The following is a 21596-nucleotide window of genomic DNA, read 5'->3' as shown; positions in this document are numbered from 1 at the left end:
CTCTCCTCCCCCTCTGAACGTCTCTCTCCTCCCCCTCTGAACGTCTCTCTCCCCCCTCTGACCGTTCCTCTCCTCCCCCCTCTGACCGTTCCTCTCCTCCCCCCTCTGACCGTTCCTCTCCTCCCCCTCTGAACGTCCCTCTCCTCCCCCTCTGAACGTCTCTCTCCTCCCCCTCTGACCGTCTCTCTCCTCCCCCTCTGACCGTTTCTCTCTCTCTCTCTCTTGTGTGTGTCTGTAGATGATCACAGTGAACCCCCTGCTGTTCCCCAGCTCTGTCACCAACTCTCTGATCGCCGTGGGAACAGACGGGCTGCAGGAGAGGGACCGCATGGTCCGTGCCACTATCGCCATTGTCTGCGAACTGGGTGGGTGGAGTCTCGGCATACTCCACTGAGAGAACCGTCCTTAAATTACACACATAGTTACTGTGGAATAACACTATGTCTTCATGTGTCTTTATGTCAACCCCTCTCTGCAGCGTTGAAGAACCCGGAGGTAGTGGCCAAGCGGGGGGGTCTCAGCGCCATCTTAAAGAGTGTGATTGACTGTCAGCTGAGCCGCATCAATGAGGCTCTGATCACCACCATCCTCCACCTGCTCAACCATCCACACACCAGGCAATATATACGCAATGATGTGGAGCTGGAGGTACACACCGCAACCATGCACACACTCACACACACACACACACACACACACACACACACACACACACACACACACACACAAACTAGGGCTGTGGTGGTCATTACATTTTGTCAGCCGGTTATTGTCAAGCAAATAACTGCCGGTCTCATGGTAATTTACTGTTAATTAACATAAACACGTTTAGCATCTCTTGGCTTCCACGCATAGCCTACAAGCCACATCGACATTTAAAAAAAGTCAAAATCCAATTAATATAACCTACACCATCACAATAAATCCATTATTTATGTTAGACAGGTCTAAAGAAACATGATATGAAGAAAATGTAGTCTATTTTAGAAGAACAGAATAGTATACAGTGAGTTGTCCTTATGTTAATTGCGCCGGAGGGGATGGCTGCCATTTTACGGGCTCCTAACCAACTGTGCTATTTTGTGTGTTTTTTTACATTGTTTGTAACTTATTTTGTACATAATGTTGCTGCTACCGTCTCTTATGACCGAAAAGAGCTTCTGGATATCAGAACAGCGATTACTCACCTCGAACTGGACAAAGATTTTTTCTTTAATGAGTCCGACGCGAAGGATATACTGCTTCCCCGAGACCAGGCCCAAATCCCCGTCATTCGCATGAAGAAAAGATGGAAATACAAGGGGCAGAGATCGGGGTGCCTTGTGAGAATTCGTCGTCGAGTGGGTAACCCGCCTCAACCATCCGTTCTATTGGCCAACGTGCAATCACTGGAAAATAAACTGGATGATCTCCGTTCAAGATTATCCTACCAACGGGACATTAAAAACTGTAATATCTTATGTTTCACAGAGTCGTGGCTGAATGACGACACAGATAATATAGAGCTGGCTGGGTTTTCCGTGCGTTGGCAGGACAGAACAGCTACGTCTGGTAAGACGAGGGGTGGGGGGGTGTGTCTATTTGTCAATAACAGCTGGTGCGCAATGTCTAATATTAAAGAAGTCTCGAGGTATTGCCTGCCTGAGGTAGAGTACCTCATGATGAGCTGTAGACCACACTATCTACCAAGAGAGTTCTCATCTATGTTATTCATAGCTGTCTATTTACCACCACAAACCGATGCTGGCACTAAGACCGCACTCAACGGATTACAGGAAACATCTGCACCGAGCTAAAGGCTAGAGCTTTCAAGGAGAGGGACACTAATCCGGACGCTTATAAGAAATCCCGCTATGCCTTCAGTTGTGGGATGCGATAGATCCCAAATTAATACAACAACTCGCATCAAAAAAACTTTTAAAAGCAATGAAGCTGATGCAACAGATCAGAACGTTTAGCTTAAAATGTTCATCAACTATTAGGCTATTTCTTCACATTATAAGCGCAAATGTTCCAAAATGCAATCAATTAGCAGGAAAACACAGTTCTCAAAAGTGACCACAAATCCAATTATGCATGTAATGCTTTATTATAAAGGTGCATTGTTATGGTGATAATGATCTTCCACAAACTTCAAACTCACGCACCGCCTATGTATGCCAGTTAGGCGCTCCACCGGTTGTAAAGCTGATTTAATGTGCTTAATTTTAAGAAGTTATTTGCCCACTTTAGTTGTGATACAAACCTTATCAAAACATGTGCGACTATGATTTTAAAAAGTTGCTAAAAACAAGGCATGCGCTGTTTCTTGACTTACTGCACATGCTGGGCATCATTCACAAGTGATATTGTCATTCTTGATTTAATTTTGTCTTTGCATATATATTATTTAGTATGTGTGAAATTAGTTTTAGAATGGACCATTATCATGCTCCTGTCTCGGAACAGTGGAAAAAAAGACGTCATCTATGCACTTAAATAGCGAATGGAGGATGCTTTTCCCGTGGTTCATTTTCATGCCGGCCAGGTAGGCTATACTCCTGTTGTAAAGCGAAGCCATGTGCTTATTAGTATTAGGAAAGTTGAGAAATAAATATAGTAGGCCAAGCCTATAGAAAGCTGATGGGATTCTCTTCTTTTTAATAGAGGCCATCAAAACTCAAGCAATTGCATAGCCTATAGGAATGTTGCACAACATGAGCTCATGGGCTCTCATGAAGTGTTTGATTTTCGATAACATTTGCATTGATGTCAGAGTGATTAGAGGGACAATAGAGTGCTGAGTACCAGGCAGTTAGAAAGTTTGGTAGGCTACTAATGACCATCAGCAGCATCAGAGCACAGTTTTGGAGAAGCCTAGTTACCGTGACTAAATAAAACATGACTCGTGACCGCCGGTGTGGCGGTAATATGGTCACCGTCACAGCCCTAATACAGACATGTGCCAGTATGTGTACACAGGCGTTGAGCTCGAGGTTCACACAGAACACATCATACTTTGTCAGTGGCTTTCTTTCAGTGGCTTTCTTTCCTCGTCTCCAGGATAGGTGAAAGCAATATGGTGCATTCGTAGTCATTTCTGTGCGAAGATAACGCTTGGGAATTGGCTTTCACCTGTCCAGTTCTTTCCCATGAGTGCAGCGTGCAGGCTGAGGAAAGGAGAGGTCAGTGTAGACTATTGAGAGACAGCCACTAGGCTGTGAGCCATGTCAGTCAGGATACACCCTTGGGTTGTCTTTCTCTTTCCCAGGCAGATTACAGTGATCAGTTACATCAGCTCTCTAAAGCCTCTCTCTCCAACACATCCTGTCTGTGTAAACTGATACTCCTCCCCCCCTTCCTACATACCTGTAGCAGGGCCACTCCAGGAACAACTCAGTCCTAACAGGCTTTTGGCAGAAGAATACTAATATTATAATATGGAATATGTGATAATATGGTTGAATACTGATAATGGATGTTGAAAGATTTTTGGAATCTGTGTGTGTAGCCGGACAAGTAGGATGACTGAAAATAGTGAAGGTGAACAGGTGGTCACGGGTCAGGTGGCTGAGAGGAATGGAGGAGACTGAGGCAGGATTTCCTTTAACCACAAAGTGGTATATTTACTGGATAGTTTTTTGTGTGCTGCATAACAAAGGAAACAGAATAACAGGTATCAAATCAAATTCATAATCACAAATCATTCTCATTATTAACATAATGAAGTAATTCAGTTTTATCTCAGGATTATCAATTTAGCAAATAATAATTACATTTCATATTTCATACTTCCAGGTTTATCTTCATATGTACATATCATTTCGTTACATTTTAACCATATGTCAATGGCATAATTGTCACGTGATGATCTGTAGGGCCATGATCATTGTCCATTGATATAACACAATAGGTTTGAAGCTTGCCCTCCAAGCCACGCTCCGTGGTAATAACTATAAACACAGGGCCTCCCGAGTGGCGCAGCGGTCTAAGGCACTGTGGCGCAGCGGTCTAAGGCACTGTGGCGCAGCGGTCTAAGGCACTGTGGCGCAGCGGTCTAAGGCACTGCATCGCAGTGCTTGAGGTGTCACTACAGCCCCGCGTTCAATCCCAGGCTGTGTCACAGCCGGCCGTGACTGGGTGACCCATGAGGCGCCGCACAATTGGCCCAGTGTCGTCCAGGTTAGGGGAGGGTTTGGCCGGCCGGGATTTCGTTGTCCCTTCGCGCTCTAGCACTCCTTGTGGCGGGCCGGGTGCCTGCAAGCTGACTTCGGTCGCTGGCTGGACGGTGTTTCCTCCGACACATTGGTGCGGCTGGCTTCCAGGTTAAGCGAGGAGTGTGTCGAGAAGCAGTGCTGCTTGGCAGGGTCGTGTTTCGCATGGCTCACGACCTTCGCCTCTCCCGAGTCCGTAGGGGAGTTGCAGCGATGGGACAAGACTGTAACTACCAATTGGATATCATGAAATTGGGGAGGAATAGGGGTAAAAGTAAATAAATAAATATACAGTACCAGTCAAAAGTTTGGATACACCTACTCATTCAAGGGTTTTTCTTTATTTTTACTATTTTCTACATTGTAGAATAATAGTGAAGACATCAAAACGACGAAAAAACACATATGGAATCATGTAGTAACCAATTTTTTTTTAAACAAATCAAAATATATTTTATATTTCAGATTCTTCAAATAGCAACCATTTGCCTTTATGACAGCTTTGCACATTCTTGGCATTCTCTCAACCAGCTTCACCTGGGATGCTTTTCCAAAAGTCTTAAAGGAGTTCCCACATATGCTGAGCACTTGTTTGCTGCTTTTCCTTTACTCTGCGGTCCGACTCATCCCAAACCTTCTCTATTGGGTTGAGGTCAGGTGATTGTGGAGGCCAGGTCATCTGATGCAGCACTCCATCACTCTCCTTCTTGGTAAAATAGCCCTTACACAGCCTGGAGGTGTGTTGGGTCATTGTCCTGTTGAAAAACAAATGATAGTCCCACTAAGTCCAAACCAGATGGGATGGTGTATCGCTGCAGAATGCTGTGGTAAACATGCTGGTTAAGTGTGCCTTGAATTCTAAATAAATCACAGACATTGTCACCAGCAAAGCACCCCCACACCATAACACCTCCTCCTCCATGCTTTACCGTGGGAACTACACATGTGGAGATCATCCATTCACCCACACCGTGTCTCACAAAGACACGGCGGTTTGAACCAAAAATCTCAAATTTGGACTCCAGACCAAAGCACACATTTCCACCGGTCTAATGTCCATTGCTTGTGTTTGTTGGCCCAAGCAGGTCTCTTTTTCTTATTGGTGTCCGTAAGTAGTGGTTTCTTTGCAGCAATTCGACCATAAAGGCCTGATTCACACAGTCCCCTCTGAACGGTTGATGTTGAGATGTGTCTGTTACTTCAATTCTGTGAAGCATTTATTTCAGCTGCAATTTGAGGCTGGTAAATCTAATGAACTTATCCTTTGCAGCAGAGGTAACTCTGGGTCTTCCATTCCTGTGGTGGTCCTCATGAGAGCCAGTTTCTTCATAGTGCTTGATGGTTTTTGCGACTGCACTTGAAGAAACTTTCAAAGTTATTTTAAGAAGGCACATCAGTTAATTGAAATGGATTCCAGGTGACTACCTCATGAAGCTGGTTGAGAAAATGCCAAGAGTGTGCAAAGCTATCATCAAGGCAAAGGGTGGCTATTTGAAGAATCTCAAATATAAAATATATTTTGATTTGTTTAACACTTTTTTGGTCACTACATGATTCCATATGTGTTATTTCATAGTTTTGATGTCTTCACTATTATTCTAGAAAATAGTAAAAATAAAGAAAAATCATTGAATGAGTAGGTGTGTCCAAACTTTTGACTTGTAGTGTGTGTCAGAGCATATGAGCGGAGTGGAGCGGTGAGAATCTCAGCTCGTCGCTCACGGAGCTGTTCACCCCTCCGCTCCCCCCGCTCAAAGCCACATCAGGCCAGTCCGCTCATTATCGCTCAGCGCTCAACGCAGTTTGCATCGCGCTCCACTCAAATCGCCCCCCGCTCACTCCAAAAAAGGAACAAAATCTGCATTTATTTCACTTTTAGCTTAAACCACAGCCTTACTTTATCTCCCCGAATTTGTTGCATACAGACTCATCTCGGATTATCCATTCTGTCTTGAAACGGGGATCTAACACTGACGCTAAAATGAGATGTTAATCAGTATAGTATATTCCATAGCGAATTGACACGTTGTTTGCCAATGTTTCTGCAAAAGCAGAGATGCCCATTGGAAGTGCAGCGTGAGTGTAATCGGTGAGCAGGGATTTGATTTATAGTATCACTATAAACAATACCCCACCCCCCAGCTTGTCCTTCACCCAAATTCAGATAGCTTATGTTCTGAAAGAGCTGCAAAATCTGGACCCCTACAAATCAGCTGGGCTAGACAATCTGGACCCTTTCTTTCTAAAATTAGCCGCCGAAATTGTCGCAACCCCTATTACTAGCCTGTTCAACCTCTCTTTCGTATCGTCTGAGATCCCCAGAGATTGGAAAGCTGCCGCGGTCATTCCCCTCTTCAAAGGGGGTGACACTGTAGATCCAAACTGTTACAGACCTATATCCATCCTGCCCTGCCTTTCGAAAGTATTTGAAAGCCAACTTAACAAACAGATCACCGACTATTTCGAATCCCACCATACCTTCTCCGCTATGCAATCTGGTTTCCGAGCTGGTCATGGGTGCACCTCAGCCACGCTCAAGGTCCTAAACGATATTATAACCGCAATCGATAAAAGACAGTACTGTGCAGCCGTCTTCATCGACCTGGCCAAGGCTTTCGACTCTGTCAATCACTGCATTCTTATTGGTAGACTAAATAGCCTTGGTTTCTCAAATGACTGCCACGCCTGGTTCACCAACTACTTCTCAGATAGAGTTCAATGTGTCAAATCGGAGGGCCTGTTGTCAGGACCTTTGGCAGTCTCTATGGGGGTGCCACAGGGTTCAATTCTCGGGCCGACTCTATTCTCTGTGTATATCAATGATGTCGCTCTTGCTGCTGGTGACTCTCAGATCCACCTCTACGCAGACGACACCATTTTGTATACATCTGGCCCTTCATTGGACACTGTGTTAACAAACCTCCAAATGAGCTTCAATGCCATACAACACTCCTTCCGTAGCCTCCAACTGCTCTTAAACGCTAGTAAAACTAAATGCATGCTCTTCAATCGAACTCTGCTTGCACCCGCCCGCCCAACTAGAATCACTACTTTCGGCGGGTCTGACTTAGAATATGTGGACAACTACAAATACCTAGGTGTCTGGTTAGACCTTAAACTCTCCTTTAAGACTCACATTAAGCGTCTCCAATCCAAAGTTAGATCTAGAATCAGCTTCCTATTTCGCAACAAAGCCTCCTTCACTCATGCTGCCAAACATGCCCTTGTAAAACTGACTATCTACCGATCCTTGACTTCGCGATGTCATTTACAAAATAGCCTCCAACACTCTACTCAGCAAATTGGATGTAGTCTATCACAGTGCCATCCGTTTTGTCACCAAAGCCCCATATACTATCCACCATTGTGACCTGTACGCTCTCGTTGGCTGGCCCTCACTACTATTCGTTGTCAAACCCACTGGCTCCAGGTCATCTATAAATCACTGCTACGCAAATCCCCACCTTATCTTAGCTCATTGGTCACAATAGCAACACCCACCCGTGGTATGCGCTCCAGCAGGTATATCTCACTGGTCATCCCCAAAGCCAACACCTCCTTTGGCCATCATTCCTTCCAGTTCTCAGCTGCCAATGACTGGTACGAACTGCAAAAATCTCTGAAGCTGGAGACTCGTATCTCCCTCACTAACTTTAAGCATCAGTTGTCAGAGCAGCTTACCGATAACTGCACCTGTACACAGCCCATCTATAATTAGCCCACCCGACTACCTCATCCCCATATTGTTATTTATTTTGCTCATTTGCACCCCAGTATCTCTATTTGCACATCATCTTCTGCACATCTATCACTCCAGTGTTAATATTAAATTGTAATTATTTTGCGCTATGGCCTATTTATTGCCCTACTTCCGTAACTTACTACATTTGCACACACTGTATATAGATTTTCTATTGTGTTATTGACTGTATGTTTTGTTTTACCCCATATGTAACTCTGTGTTGTTGTTGTTTTTATCGCACTGCTTTGCTTTATCTTGGCCAGGTCTCAGTTGTAAATGAGAACTTGTTCTCAACTGGCTTACCTGGTTAAATAAAGGTGAACAAAAAAAAATAAAAAATGTCTGGATTAGACTGAGTTGGGGGAGAGAAAGCAGCGAGGTCGGGCGGTGGCCATTTCCTCCTTTTAATGAGTTGAGATCTGTCGGACATTTCCACCCGACCTAATTAAAGCTCTCTGGCCCAGCTGCGCAAGCGGCCATGATTTTAAAGGGTGATTTCCAGCAACACCATGGGCCTTTTCCACAGATGTGATCTATTAGGATCAATAAATATCTTTGTCCACATGAATCTCCAGCCAGGAAAAAGTGGTTGTGAAGATTTCTTTTAAAAATCTGACCTATTGCTGCTATGCTTGATAGTTTTGTACCATGTAAGTGTAATATCAGCAATAGGAAAGAATGTTTCCGCTCTTGATATTGTTCAGTTATTTAGCCTTCAATGCTGATGATGAATACATATACAAATGTTTAGTTCTTCTAATAGTGCTATGAAACCTAACACTACTCTGTGTTGTTTTTCTCTGTCTTTCAGCAAATCCTAGCACCTTTCACAGACTTCCACTACTGCCACAATGCCGACACATCCGAGAGCCACCTCAAGTGAGTGTGGTGTACGTTGGAAACATATAGGCTCTGTTCCGATTTTCTCTAGGCCTATAGCAGGGATCATTAACTACATTCAGCCGTGGGCTGATTCTTAAGCGGATGGTCAGGCGGCCGGAACATAATTACAAATAATTTGTAGACTGCAAATTGACCGCAAGAAGCCCAAACAAATATAATATTTGACTAAAACATAATCATTTCAAACCTCGCTTACATTTGTATACTATCACATATCTCTCTGTTATGTGTGGGAATACTTTGGCACATATTTCCAAAATTATAATCACTTGGAGCTGATTTGGTGGTGTTTTTAGTCTTATGTCCAACAATAAAAAAAGTATATATATACAGTTGAAGTCGGAAGTTTACATACACCATAGCCAAATACATTTAAACTCAGTTTTTCACAATTCCTGACATTTAATCCTAGTAAAGATTCCCTGTCTTAGGTCAGTTAGGATCACAATTTTATTTTAAGAATGTGAAATGTCAGAATAATAGTAGAGAGAATTATTTATTTCAGCTTTTATTTCTTTCATCACATTCCCAGTGGGTCAGAAGTTTACACTCAATTAGTATTTGGTAGCATTGCCTTCAAATTGTTTAACTTGGGTCAAACGTTTCGGGTAGCCTTCCACAAGCTTCCCACAATAAGTTGGGTGAATTTTGGCCCATTGCTCCTGACAGAGCTGGTGTAACTGAGTCAGGCCTCCTTGCTCGCGCACGCTTTTTCAGTTCTGCCCACACATTTTCTATAGGATTGAGGTCAGGGCTTTGTGATGGCCACTCCAATACCTTGACTTTGTTGTCCTTAAGCCATTTTGCCACAACTTTGGAAGTATGCTTGGGGTCATTGTCCATTTGGGAGACCCATTTGCGACCAATCTTTAACTTCCTGACTGATGTCTTGAGATGTTGCTTCAATATATCCACATCATTTTCCTTCCTCATGATGCCATCTATTTTGTGAAGTGCACCAGTCCCTCCTGCAGCAAAGCACCCCCACAGCATGATGCTCTCAACCCTGTGCTTCACGGTTGGGATGGTGTTCTTTGGCTTGCAAGCATTCCCCTTTTTCCTCCAAACATAACAATGGTCATTATGGCCAAACAGTTCTATTTTTGTTTCATCACACCAGAGGACATTTCTCCAAAAAGTACGATCTTTGTCCCCATGTGCAGTTGCAAACCGTAGTCTGGCTTTTTTATGGCGGTTTTGGAGCAGTGGCTTCTTCCTTGCTGAGCGGCCTTTCTGGTTATGTCGATATAGGACTCGTTTTACTGTGGATATACAGTGGGGAAAAAAAGTATTTAGTCAGCCACCAATTGTGCAAGTTCTCCCACTTAAAAAGATGAGAGAGGCCTGTAATTTTCATCATAGGTACACTTCAACTATGACAGACAAATTGAGAAAAGAAAATCCAGAAAATCACATTGTAGGATTTTTAATGAATTTATTTGTAAATTATGGTGGAAAATAAGTATTTGGTCACCTACAAACAAGCAAGATTTCTGGCTCTCACAGACCTGTAACTTCTTCTTTAAGAGGCTCCTCTGTCCTCCACTCGTTACCTGTATTAATGGCACCTGTTTGAACTTGTTATCAGTATAAAAGACACCTGTCCACAACCTCAAACAGTCACACTCCAAACTCCACTATGGCCAAGACCAAAGAGCTGTCAAAGGACACCAGAAACAAAAGTGTAGACCTGCACCAGGCTGGGAAGACTGAATCTGCAATAGGTAAGCAGCTTGGTTTGAAGAAATCAACTGTGGGAGCAATTATTAGGAAATGGAAGACATACAAGACCACTGATAATCTCCCTCGATCTGGGGCTCCACGCAAGATCTCACCCCGTGGGGTCAAAATGATCACAAGAACGGTGAGCAAAAATCCCAGAACCACACGGGGGGACCTAGTGAATGACCTGCAGAGAGCTGGGACCAAAGTAACAAAGCCTACCATCAGTAACACACTACGCCGCCAGGGACTCAAATCCTGCAGTGCTAGACGTGTCCCCCTGCTTAAGCCAGTACATGTCCAGGCCCGTCTGAAGTTTGCTAGAGTGCATCCAGAAGAGGATTGGGAGAATGTCATATGGTCAGATGAAACCAAAATATAAATTTTTGGTAAAACTCAACTCGTCGTGTTTGGAGGACAAAGAATGCTGAGTTGCATCCAAAGAACACCATACCTACTGTGAAGCATGGGAGTGAAAACATCATACTTTGGGGCTGTTTTTTCTGCAAAGGGACCAGGACGACTGATCCGTGTAAAGGAAAGAATGAATGGGGCCATGTATCGTGAGATTTTGAGTGAAAACCTCCTTCCATCAGCAAGGGCATTGAAGATGAAACGTGGCTGGGTCTTTCAGCATGACAATGATCCCAAACACACCGCCCGGGCAACGAAGGAGTGGCTTCGTAAGAAGCATTTCAAGGTCCTGGAGTCTCCAGATCTCAACCCCATAGAAAATCTTTGGAGGGAGTTGAAAGTCCGTGTTGCCCAGCGACAGCCCCAAAACATCAAAACATCAGAGGAGATCTGCATGGAGGAATGGGCCAAAATACCAGCAACAGTGTATGAAAACCTTGTGAAGACTTACAGAAAACGTTTGACCTGTGTCATTGCCAACAAAGGGTATATAACAAAGTATTGAGAAACTTTTGTTATTGACCAAATACTTATTTTCCACCATAATTTGCAAATAAATTCATTAAAAATCCTACAATGTGATTTTCTGGATTTTTTTTCCTCATTTTGTCTGTCATAGTTGACGTGTACCTATGATGAAAATTACAGGCCTCTCTCATCTTTTTAAGTGGGAGAACTTGCACAATTGGTGGCTGACTAAATACTTTTTTTCCCCACTGTAGATACTATTGTACCTGTTTCCTCCAGCATCTTCACAAGGTCCTTTGCTGTTGTTCTGGGATTGATTTGCACTTTTCGCACCAAAGTACATTCATCTCTAGGAGACAGAATGCGTCTTCTTCCTGAGCGGTATGACGGCTGCGTGGTCCCATGGTGTTTATACTTGCGTACTATTGTTTGTACAGATGAACGTGGTACCGTCAGGTGTTTAGAAATTGCTCCCAAGGATGAACCAGACTTGTGGAGGTCTTGGCTGATTTATTTTGATTTTCCCATGATGTCAAGCAAAGAGGCACTGAGTTTGAAGGTAGGCCTTGAAATACATCCACAGGTACACCTCCAATTGACTCAAATGATGTAAATTAGCCTATCAGAAGCTTCTAAAGCCATGACATCGTTTTCTGGAATTTTCCAAGCTGTTTAAAGGCACAGTCAACTTAGTGTATGTAAACTTCTGACCCACTGGAATTGTGATACAGTGAATTATAAGTGAAATAATCTGTCTGTAAACAATTGTTGGAAAAATTACTTGTGTCATGCACAAAGTAGATGACCTAACCGACTTGCCAAAACCATCATTTGTTAACAAGAAATTTGTGGAGTGGTTGAAAAAATGAGTTTTAATGACTCCAACCTAAGTGTATGTAAACTTCTGACTTCAACTGTATATATAAATATTATTTTTTGATTTGGGGGGGGGGGCAAATAAAATCACCCGCGGGCCAAATTTGGCCAGTTGGGGAACCCTGCTCTATAGTGTGCACCTCTGTCATGTGTAGAGTGTGATTATGTTGTGTTTGTGTGTCCCCAGGGAGGACCGTGAGGCTCGTTTCCTGTCCAGCAGGATGGCTATAGTGGCTTCCTTCCGTTCCTGGTCTGGTTAGTCTCTCTTCTTTCAGCGCTCTATTCAGTTTGTCTCAGCTGGTTCCCTTTGCATTGTGGCATAGAAGCTGGGTCATAACTTGAAACATACAGGTAGTATACCAATTGCTTTAAACAAGTAACAATGATCACAGTCAAACACCCCTCTGAAGAGAATGCAATGTAGTAGACTCACTTTATAAGATAGTATCACTTCATTTCCTCTGATTGTCTTCACTTTTGCTGCCAAGTCTTGAAAGTGTTAATGGTTGACTGTCTCCATGGCGATACAGGGATCATTAACCTCTGTAGGGCCGGGAACTCTGGCATCCAGTCCCTGATTGGTCTGCTGTGTATACCAAATATGGAAGTGAGGGTGGGTACTGAAATATTATACTTTTTTCAATGAATGAAATGCCAATTACACCTTCTCAAATCTGTTCTTCAAGAACCATTTATTTGTGTCTCTTGACATTCTTGCCCCCTGCAGGAAGGTTTAATGGAGGTGTTGTATGAGATATTCAGGCTTCCTCTCCCCATCGTAACCCAGGACTTTACGGAAGCACTTCTCAGCGTGGGTGAGTATTGTTAACATTACTTATTTCTTTATCCCATAATGCCCTGCTTATAAACGTTAATCAAACATGCATATAATACAACTTCTGGGGTTGAGTCGTTTTCTGTGTTTGATGCGTATTGTTTGGTGATCCCTGCAGACCCCAGTAGGTGCCAGGACAGCTGGAGACTGTCTGATGGCTTTGTGGCAGCAGAGGCTAAAGTCCTCCTGCACCATCGAGCCAGATCCAGGTCAGACATGACACCACAGACAATCAATATCTTTATTGTCCCATTAACCACCAGGAATTCACAATATAGAAGATATGAATATACCATATTAGAAGAGATTTATACACGCTATTACACTTGACAAAAAAAGTAAATATGGGTGCCTCTCAGATCCAACCACCAGTGTATCCCTGCAGTATCTCTTGGGGTTGTAATGTCTGTCTGCCTGTCTGCCCTGCTGTGTGTTTCAGGCCTGACCTGATGGATAACTACCTGGCCTTGGTACTGTCTGCCTTCATCTCTAGTGGCCTGCTAGAGGTAAGGAGACTGAGACGTCCAGATTTTTAAAAATTGTATACAGATATATTTATTTCATACATTTCCTTCTCTCTCTCCCTCCTGTAGGGTCTGGTAGAGGTGGTGACCAGCAGTGAGGACCAGATATCAGTGAGAGCCACCATCCTACTAGGAGAACTACTACACATGGTAACATGGTAACACAGGGACACCACTCTCTGATGTTCTGAATATAGTGTAGCTTTCTGAGGAGCATGTTGCTCTGCTGTGGATGTGGCTCTATTCGAAGACAGTTTCTTCAGCTGTGCATGAATGGTTTGTTTTGAAGCGTTTGCTTCAATGTCTCTCTCTCTCTCGCTTTCTCACTCGCCCCCTCTCCCTCTCCCTCCTTCTCCCTTCCTCTCTCTCCATCTCTCTAGGCCAACACCATCCTCCCTCACTCCCACAGTCACCACCTGCACTGTCTGCCCACCCTCATCAACATGGCTGCCTCTTTTGACATCCCCCAGGAGAAACGCCTGTGAGTACACACAGACACGTGCACAAACACACACACAATCACACGCTTTTCCACTACCCTTATCTCCCCCCCCCAACTTTTTCTGTACATTTTAGTCGGGCGAGTGCGGCTGTCAACCACTTGAAGCGTTTCCATGACAAGAAGAAGCAAGGACCCAAACCCCACAGTCTGTATCTGGACCACATTGTCCGCAAGTCTGTGTCTGCACACCAGCGGAGAGAGACACACACACGAGTACACAGAGACATCTACGCTATTAAGGTACGCCTCAAACACACATCTTTGTCATCAAGGTTAGTTTTCCACCTAGAGCCTCAAAGCCCTCCAGAGACGCAAACTGTGTGTGTGTTGTAGTACACAGAGGAAGCCCTGATGTTGAACCTGAGGGACAGTCAGATCCTCAACCACAAACAGAACCTTGACTGGAACTGGCTCCTCATCGCAACCATCCTCAAGGTCAGCCATAATACTGTAATACACCTGTAGAAGACTGACTGGGAATGTCTAGATGGATTTCACTTGGTTTCTTGCTATTGACATGTCATAACAATACTCCCAAGTGGCGCAGTGTGCCACTAGAGATCCTGGTTCGAATCCAGGCTCTGTCGTAGCCGGCTGCGACCGGGAGACCCATGGGGCAGCGCACAATTGGCCCAGCGTCATCCAGGGTAGGGGAGGGAATGACCGGCAGGGATGTAGCTCAGTTGGTAGAGCATGGCATTTGCAACGCCAGGGTTGTGGGTTCGATTCCCACGGGGGGCCAGTATGAAAAAAATAAAATAATGTATGCACTCACTAACTGTAAGTCGCTCTGGATAAGAGCATCTGCTAAATGACTAAAAGTGTAAAAATGTAAGGAAAAAAAAAATCACATGGTTTTGGTTTTCTCTCCCAGTGGCCCAACGTTAACCTCAGGAACAACAAAGATGAACAGATGCACAAGTAAGACCCACTCTCCACTACTATTACTACTACTACCACCACTACTACTACCACTACTATTTTTACTATTACCATTACTACTACTACCACCACTACTACTACCACTACTATTTTTACTACTACCATTACTACTACTACTACTACTACTACCACCACTACTACTACCACTACTATTTTTACTACTACCATTACTACTACCACTACTACCACTACTATTTTTACTACTACCATTACTACTACTACTACCACTACCACCACTACTACTATCACTACTATTTTTACTACTACCATCACTACTACTACTATCACTACCACTACTACTACTACCACTACTACTACTACCACTACTACTACTACCACTACTACTACTACTACCACTACCACTACCACTACTACTACCACTACCACTACTACTACTACTACTACTACTACCACTACTACCACCACTACTACTACTAGCACCACTACTACTACTACTACTACTACCACCACCACTACTACTACCACTACTATTTTTACTACTACCATTACTACTACTACTACTACTACTACCACCACTACTACTACCACTACTATTTTTACTACTACCATTACTACTACCACTACTACCACTACTATTTTTACTACTACCATTACTACTACTACTACCACTACCACCACTACTACTATCACTACTATTTTTACTACTACCATCACTACTACTACTATCACTACCACTACTACTACTACCACTACTACTACCACTACTACTACTACCACTACTACTACTACTACCACTACCACTACCACTACTACTACCACTACCACTACTACTACTACTACCACTACTACCACCACTACTACTACTAGCACCACTACTACCGCTACTACTACTACCACTACTACTACTACTACTACTACTACTACCGCTACTACTACTACTACTACTACCGCTACCACTACTACCACCACTACTACTACTACCACCACTACTACTACTACCACCGCTACCACTACTACTACTACTACTACTACTACTACTACTACTACTACCACTACCACCACTACTACTACTACCGCTACCACTACTACTACTACCGCTACCACTACTACTACTACTACCGCTACCACCACTACTACTACTACTACTACCACTACCACCACTACTACTACCACCACTACTACTACTACCACCACTACTACTACTACCACTACTACTACCACTACTACTACTACCGCTACCACCGCTACTACTACTACTACCACTACCACTACTACTACTACTACCGCTACTACTACTACTACTACTACTACTACCGCTACTACTACTGGCACTACTAATACCACTACTACCGCTACTACTACTACTACTACCACTACTGAAATACTGAGCTGAGCTTGACTGTGGTAAGGTGTCCCCCTTCTTACCGTGTGCGTGTTTGATTGTGTGTAAAGGGTGGGAGGTAGCCTAGTGGTTAAGAGCGTTTAACCGACTAGTTGAAAAATCTGTTTGTGCCCTTGAGCAAGGCACTTAACCCTAATTGCTCACTTAGCGACTGCTAAGGGAAAAATGTCAAGTGTGTGTATGTGGTCCAGGTTTGTGCGGAGGCTGCTGTACTTCTATAAGCCCAGCAGTAAGCTGTATGCAGGGCTGGAGCTGGACCATCCTAAAGCCAGACAGCTCACTGTGGTAGGATGCCAGTTCATCGAGTTCCTCATAGAGTCTGACGAGGTGAGGAAATAGAACAGAACAATAAAGGTTCAAAGGTGAACTTCTATGTCGGACACTTTTTCTTTTGGTGTCACTTTTTATTTCTGGCTAGCCTTGATATTTACCTAGGCCCAAACCAGTAGCCTCTTTCTCCTGGTTTTTGTCATTGCTGAGTTCCTCGTTTCGCTGATTCTTAACCCTCTCTCATCCCTCTCCCTCCCTCCCCCCTCTCCCAGGATGGCCAGGCGTACCTGGAGGAGCTGGTGAAGGACATGGTGGCCTGGCTGTCCTTGTCCTCTGGCCTGAAGCCTGACCGCTGTCTCCAGAGTAATGGGCTGCTCACCACCCTCAGCCAGCACTACTTCCTGTTCCTGGGGACCCTCTCGGCCCACCCACACGGAATTAAACTGCTGGAGAAGTGCAGCCTCTTTCAGTGGTCAGTCTGAACTATTTACTTTTTTAAAATAGTCAGCACGAATTGAACAGGATGAAAGCACTGATTGGTTGAAATAACAGCAGCAAACCTTTTGGCCAGATGAGTCCAAGGCAACAAGTAGGCTATTGAGTGCCAAAGGTCGAGGGGCCGAGATTTGGACCGGGATCCTACTAAATGTCTAGGTGATGGTGAATAGGGTGCCAATTGAGGCAGAGCCCAGATCACTGCCTGATTCCGTGTGTTCTCCTCCTCAGTCTGCTGAACCTTTGCTCTGTGAAGAACCAGGGCATTGTGTTGAAGCTGGCTGTGTCTACTCTGGACTACAGCAGAGATGGACTGGCCAGAGTCATCCTCTCCAAGATCCTGACTGCCTCCACTGATGTAAGGCCTGACCCAGGAGGGAGGGATGGATGGATTCAATGGGCTTTTATGTGGCTGATGATGGATAAGTCGTTGTTGAAACTAAACTTAGCCTGAACAATCCCTCTTTATGTCCATCCACAGACGTGCAGGCTGTATGCCACCAAGCACCTGCGTGTGTTGCTGAGGGCAGGGGTGGAGTTCTTCAGTAACTGGGGCATGGAGCTGCTGGTCACCCAGCTGCACGACCACAGCAAGGCTGTCTCCTTGGAGGCCCTGGACATACTGGACGAGGCCTGCGAGGACAAGGTGGGACTGGGCCCGGTGGAAAAGGAGCTGCTGGTAGAAAAGGAGTTGGACCTGGTGGAGAGGGGCTGGGCCTGGTGGAGAAGGCTGGGCCTGGTGCAGAGGGGTGGGGGAGGGGGCTGGGCCTGGTGGGCCGTGGGCTGGGCCTGGTGGAGAGGGGAGGGGGCTGGGCCTGGTGGAGAGGGGTGGGCCTGGTAGAGATGAATGGGGCTGGGGCTTGGATGAAGGAGGGGTATAGAGTGGGTGTGATATTATTTTGTGTCCCTAATGTCTTCCTGATGTTTGTTTTGTTCCCCCAGGCTAACCTCCATGCTCTGATCCAGCTCAAACCGGCTCTGTCCCACCTGGGAGACAAGGGCCTTCTGCTGCTCCTCAGGTCAGTCAACACACGCATTAATAATTACACTGAACAAAAATATAAACGCAACATGCAACAATTTAAAAGATTTTACTGAGTTACAGTTCATATAAGGAAATCAGTCAATTGAAATAAATTCATTAGGCCCTAATCTATGGATTTCACATGACTGGGATTACAGATATGCATCTGTTGATCACAGATACCTTAAAATAAAATATAGGGGCGTGGATCAGAAAACCAGTCAGTATCTTGTGTGACTACCATTTGCCTCATGCAGCGTGACACATCTCCTTCGCATAGAGTTGATCAGGCTGTTGATTTTGGCCTGTGGAATGTTGTCCCACTCCTCTTCAATTGCTGTGTGAAGTTGCTGGATATTGGTGGGAACATTGATCCAGAGCATCCCAAACATGCTCAATGGGTGACATGTCTGCTGAGTATGCAGGCCATGGAAGAACTGGGACATTTTCAGCTTTCAGGAATTGTGTACAGATCCTTGGGACATGGGGCAGTGCATTATCATGCTGAAACATGAGGTGATGGCTGCGGATGAATGGCACGACAATGGGCCTCAGGATCTCATCACGGTATCTCTGTGCATTCAAATTGCCATAGATAAAATGCAATTGTGTTCGTTGTCCGTAGCTTATGCTTGCCCATACCATAACCCCACCGCCACCATGGGGCACTCTTTTCACAACGTTGACATCAGCAAACCGCTCGCCCACACAACGCCATACACGCTGTCTGCCATCTGCCCGGTACAGTTGAAACCGGGATTCATCTGTGAAGAGCACACTTCTCCAGCGTGTTCTCCATCGACGGTGAGCATTTTCCCACTGAAGTTGGTTACGACGCCGAACTGCTGTCAGGTCAAGACCCTGGTGAGGACGACGAGCACGCAGACGAGCTTCTCTGAGACGGTTTCTGACAGTTTGTGCAGAAAATCTTCGGTTGCGCAAACTCAGTTTCATCAGCTGTCTGGGTGGCTGGTCTCAGACGATCCCGCAGGTGAAGAAGTCGGATGTGGAGGTCCTGGGCCGGTTGTGAGGCCAGTTGGACGTACTGCCAAATTCTCTAAAACAACGTTGGAGGCGGCTTATGGTAGAGAAATTTACATTAAATTCTCTGGCAACAGATCTGGTGGACATTCCTTCGGTCAGCATGCCAACTGCCTGCTCCCTCAAAACTTGAGACATCTGTGGCATTGTGTTGTGTGACAAAACTGCACATTTTAGTGGCCTTTTATTGTCCCCAGCACAAGGTGCACCTGTGTAATGATCCTGCTGTTACTTGGTATGCCACACCTGTCAGGTGGATGGATTATCTTGGCAAATGAGAAATGCTCACTAACAGGGATGAAGAGAAAGCTTTTTGTACGTATGGAACATTTCTGGGATCTTTTATTTCAGCTCATGAAACATGGGACCAACACTTTACGTGTTGCTTTTATATTTTTGTTCAGTGTAGATTCACAGGTGTGCTGTGAGGTTGTTCCCACTCTAAAACCAGTCTCCTCTGTGCAGGTTCCTGTCTATTCCTAAGGGCTTCTCATACCTCAACGAGAGAGGCTACGTCAGCAAACAGTTGGACAGATGGCAGAAGGTAAGCCTGCTCTTTTATTCATTTACCCATCAGCTGCTAATTTAGCAACAGCTACTCTTCCATTGGTCCACACAAAACACAGTACAAAGAAATTGTTCACAAATAGGAAAAACAAAATAGACTATCAATTTATGTGTGTCCCTGACTGTGTGGTGACAGGAGTACAACCTGAAGTACGTCGATCTGATAGAGGAGCAGTTGAATGAAGCGTTAACTACATACCGTAAACCTGTGGACGGAGACAACTACGTCAGACGCAGCAACCAAAGGTGAGACTGCATACCTTGCTAAGCTGGACAGTTAGCCATGATCCAGTGGTCACCAGCCTTGGTCATGGAGGGCTGCAGGCAGTCTGTGCAGGCTTTTGGTTTGACCCAGCACTAACTTGCCTGATTTGGCATATCAGTGCTGGGCTGAAACTAAAGCCCTCATACCTTGTTGCTCTCCACCACCACAAATCCATCAGATGGGAAGTTGAACTCAGCCAACTCCCTGTGCTATCTCTCCTCACAGTTGTTTGTATATTGTCTTTGTGTGTTGTTTTGTCTCTAGGTTACAGAGACCAAATGTTTATCTTCCTGTGCACTTGTATGGTCAGCTGGTCCATGATAAGACAGGCTGCCATCTACTGGAGGCTCAGGTAACTCACTTCATACGTCTTTCTTTATTGTGAAGAACCTATGGGTTTTGGTATCTGACTGTTTCATGCTCTCTCTCTAGAGTGTGGTTTCTGACCTCAGCTACACGGTTCGCTCCCCGATGCTGGACACCTGGGAGGGCATCAAACAGCTGAAGGCTGCCCTTTGGGCTCTGGTCAGTCTTTCTAACCACCTGGCACAACTTGTCTATTGTTAGTTACAGAAAAAAAACAATACTATTGGTTCATAATGCTCTCTATTTCCTTTCTCTTGGGTAGACACTACAGTCAGTTGGTGTCTGTAACCTCCACTGCTCTGGCTTTGCTTCTGATTGTGGTTGCTAGGGTCTGTTGTTGTTGATCTGTGTCAGTATGGAGACAATGTGTTAATGACATTGAATGTGTCTGTTTCCAGGGTAACGTTGGCTCATCCAACTGGGGTCTGAACCTGCTGCAGGATGAGAACGTCATCCCTGACATCCTGGCTTTGGCACAACACTGTGAGGTCCTGTCCATACGGGGGTAAGGATACACATGCACGCACACATACGGTACCAGTCCAAAGTTTGGATACACCTACTCATTCAAGGGTTTTTCTTAATTTTTTACATTTTTTACATTGTAGAATAATAGTGAAGACATCAAAACTATGAAATAACACATATGGAATCATGTAGTAAACAAAAAAGTGTTAAACAAATTAAATATATATTTTATATTTGAGATTCTTCAAATAGCCACCCTTTGCCTTGATTACAGCTTTGCACACTCTTGGCATTCTCTCAACCAACTTCACCTGGAATGCTTTTCCAACAGTCTTGAAGGAGTTCCCACATATGCTGAGCACTTGTTGGCTGCTTTTCCTTCTCTCTGCTGTCCGACTCATCCCAAACCATCTCAATTGTGTTAAGGTCGGGGGATTGTGGAGGCCAGGTCATCTGATGCAGTACTCCATCACTCTCCTTCTTGGTAAAATAGCCCTTACACAGCCTGGAGGTGTGTTGGGTCATTGTCCTGTTGAAAAACAAATGATAGTCCCACTAAGCCCAAACCAGATGGGATGGCGTATCGCTGTAGAATGCTGTGGTAGCCATGCTGGTT

General features: G+C 44.7%; 1 protein-coding gene across 6 annotated transcripts in view; it reads left to right on the top strand.

The window, feature by feature from the left end:
* Positions 1–21596, top strand: part of LOC121581857 (rapamycin-insensitive companion of mTOR) — a 52350-nt gene that overhangs the window by 13294 nt on the left and 17460 nt on the right. For 5 of the 6 annotated variants that reach the window (XM_041897236.1, XM_041897235.1, XM_041897234.1 and 2 more), the window contains exons 7-29: positions 239–365; positions 479–648; positions 8747–8814; positions 12506–12573; positions 12849–12931; positions 13046–13133; positions 13272–13362; positions 13593–13659; positions 13747–13827; positions 14058–14158; positions 14254–14419; positions 14513–14614; positions 15054–15100; positions 16676–16811; positions 17027–17226; positions 17481–17607; positions 17731–17895; positions 18192–18268; positions 19780–19858; positions 20018–20127; positions 20411–20498; positions 20579–20671; positions 20911–21017. In XM_041897236.1, coding sequence (XP_041753170.1) covers positions 239–365; positions 479–648; positions 8747–8814; positions 12506–12573; positions 12849–12931; positions 13046–13133; positions 13272–13362; positions 13593–13659; positions 13747–13827; positions 14058–14158; positions 14254–14419; positions 14513–14614; positions 15054–15100; positions 16676–16811; positions 17027–17226; positions 17481–17607; positions 17731–17895; positions 18192–18268; positions 19780–19858; positions 20018–20127; positions 20411–20498; positions 20579–20671; positions 20911–21017 — 2441 coding nt within the window. Of the gene's footprint in view, positions 1–238; positions 366–478; positions 649–1517; positions 1552–8746; positions 8815–12505; positions 12574–12848; positions 12932–13045; positions 13134–13271; positions 13363–13592; positions 13660–13746; positions 13828–14057; positions 14159–14253; positions 14420–14512; positions 14615–15053; positions 15101–16675; positions 16812–17026; positions 17227–17480; positions 17608–17730; positions 17896–18191; positions 18269–19779; positions 19859–20017; positions 20128–20410; positions 20499–20578; positions 20672–20910; positions 21018–21596 lie in introns of those variants that run through there. The other variant, XM_041897238.1, reaches the window with a different exon arrangement.

Source organism: Coregonus clupeaformis, chromosome 18, assembly GCF_020615455.1.
Source record: "Coregonus clupeaformis isolate EN_2021a chromosome 18, ASM2061545v1, whole genome shotgun sequence".
NCBI lineage: Eukaryota > Metazoa > Chordata > Actinopteri > Salmoniformes > Salmonidae > Coregonus > Coregonus clupeaformis.
Note: the sequence above shows the minus strand (reverse complement) of the source record. Positions and strands in the feature narration are given on the sequence as shown.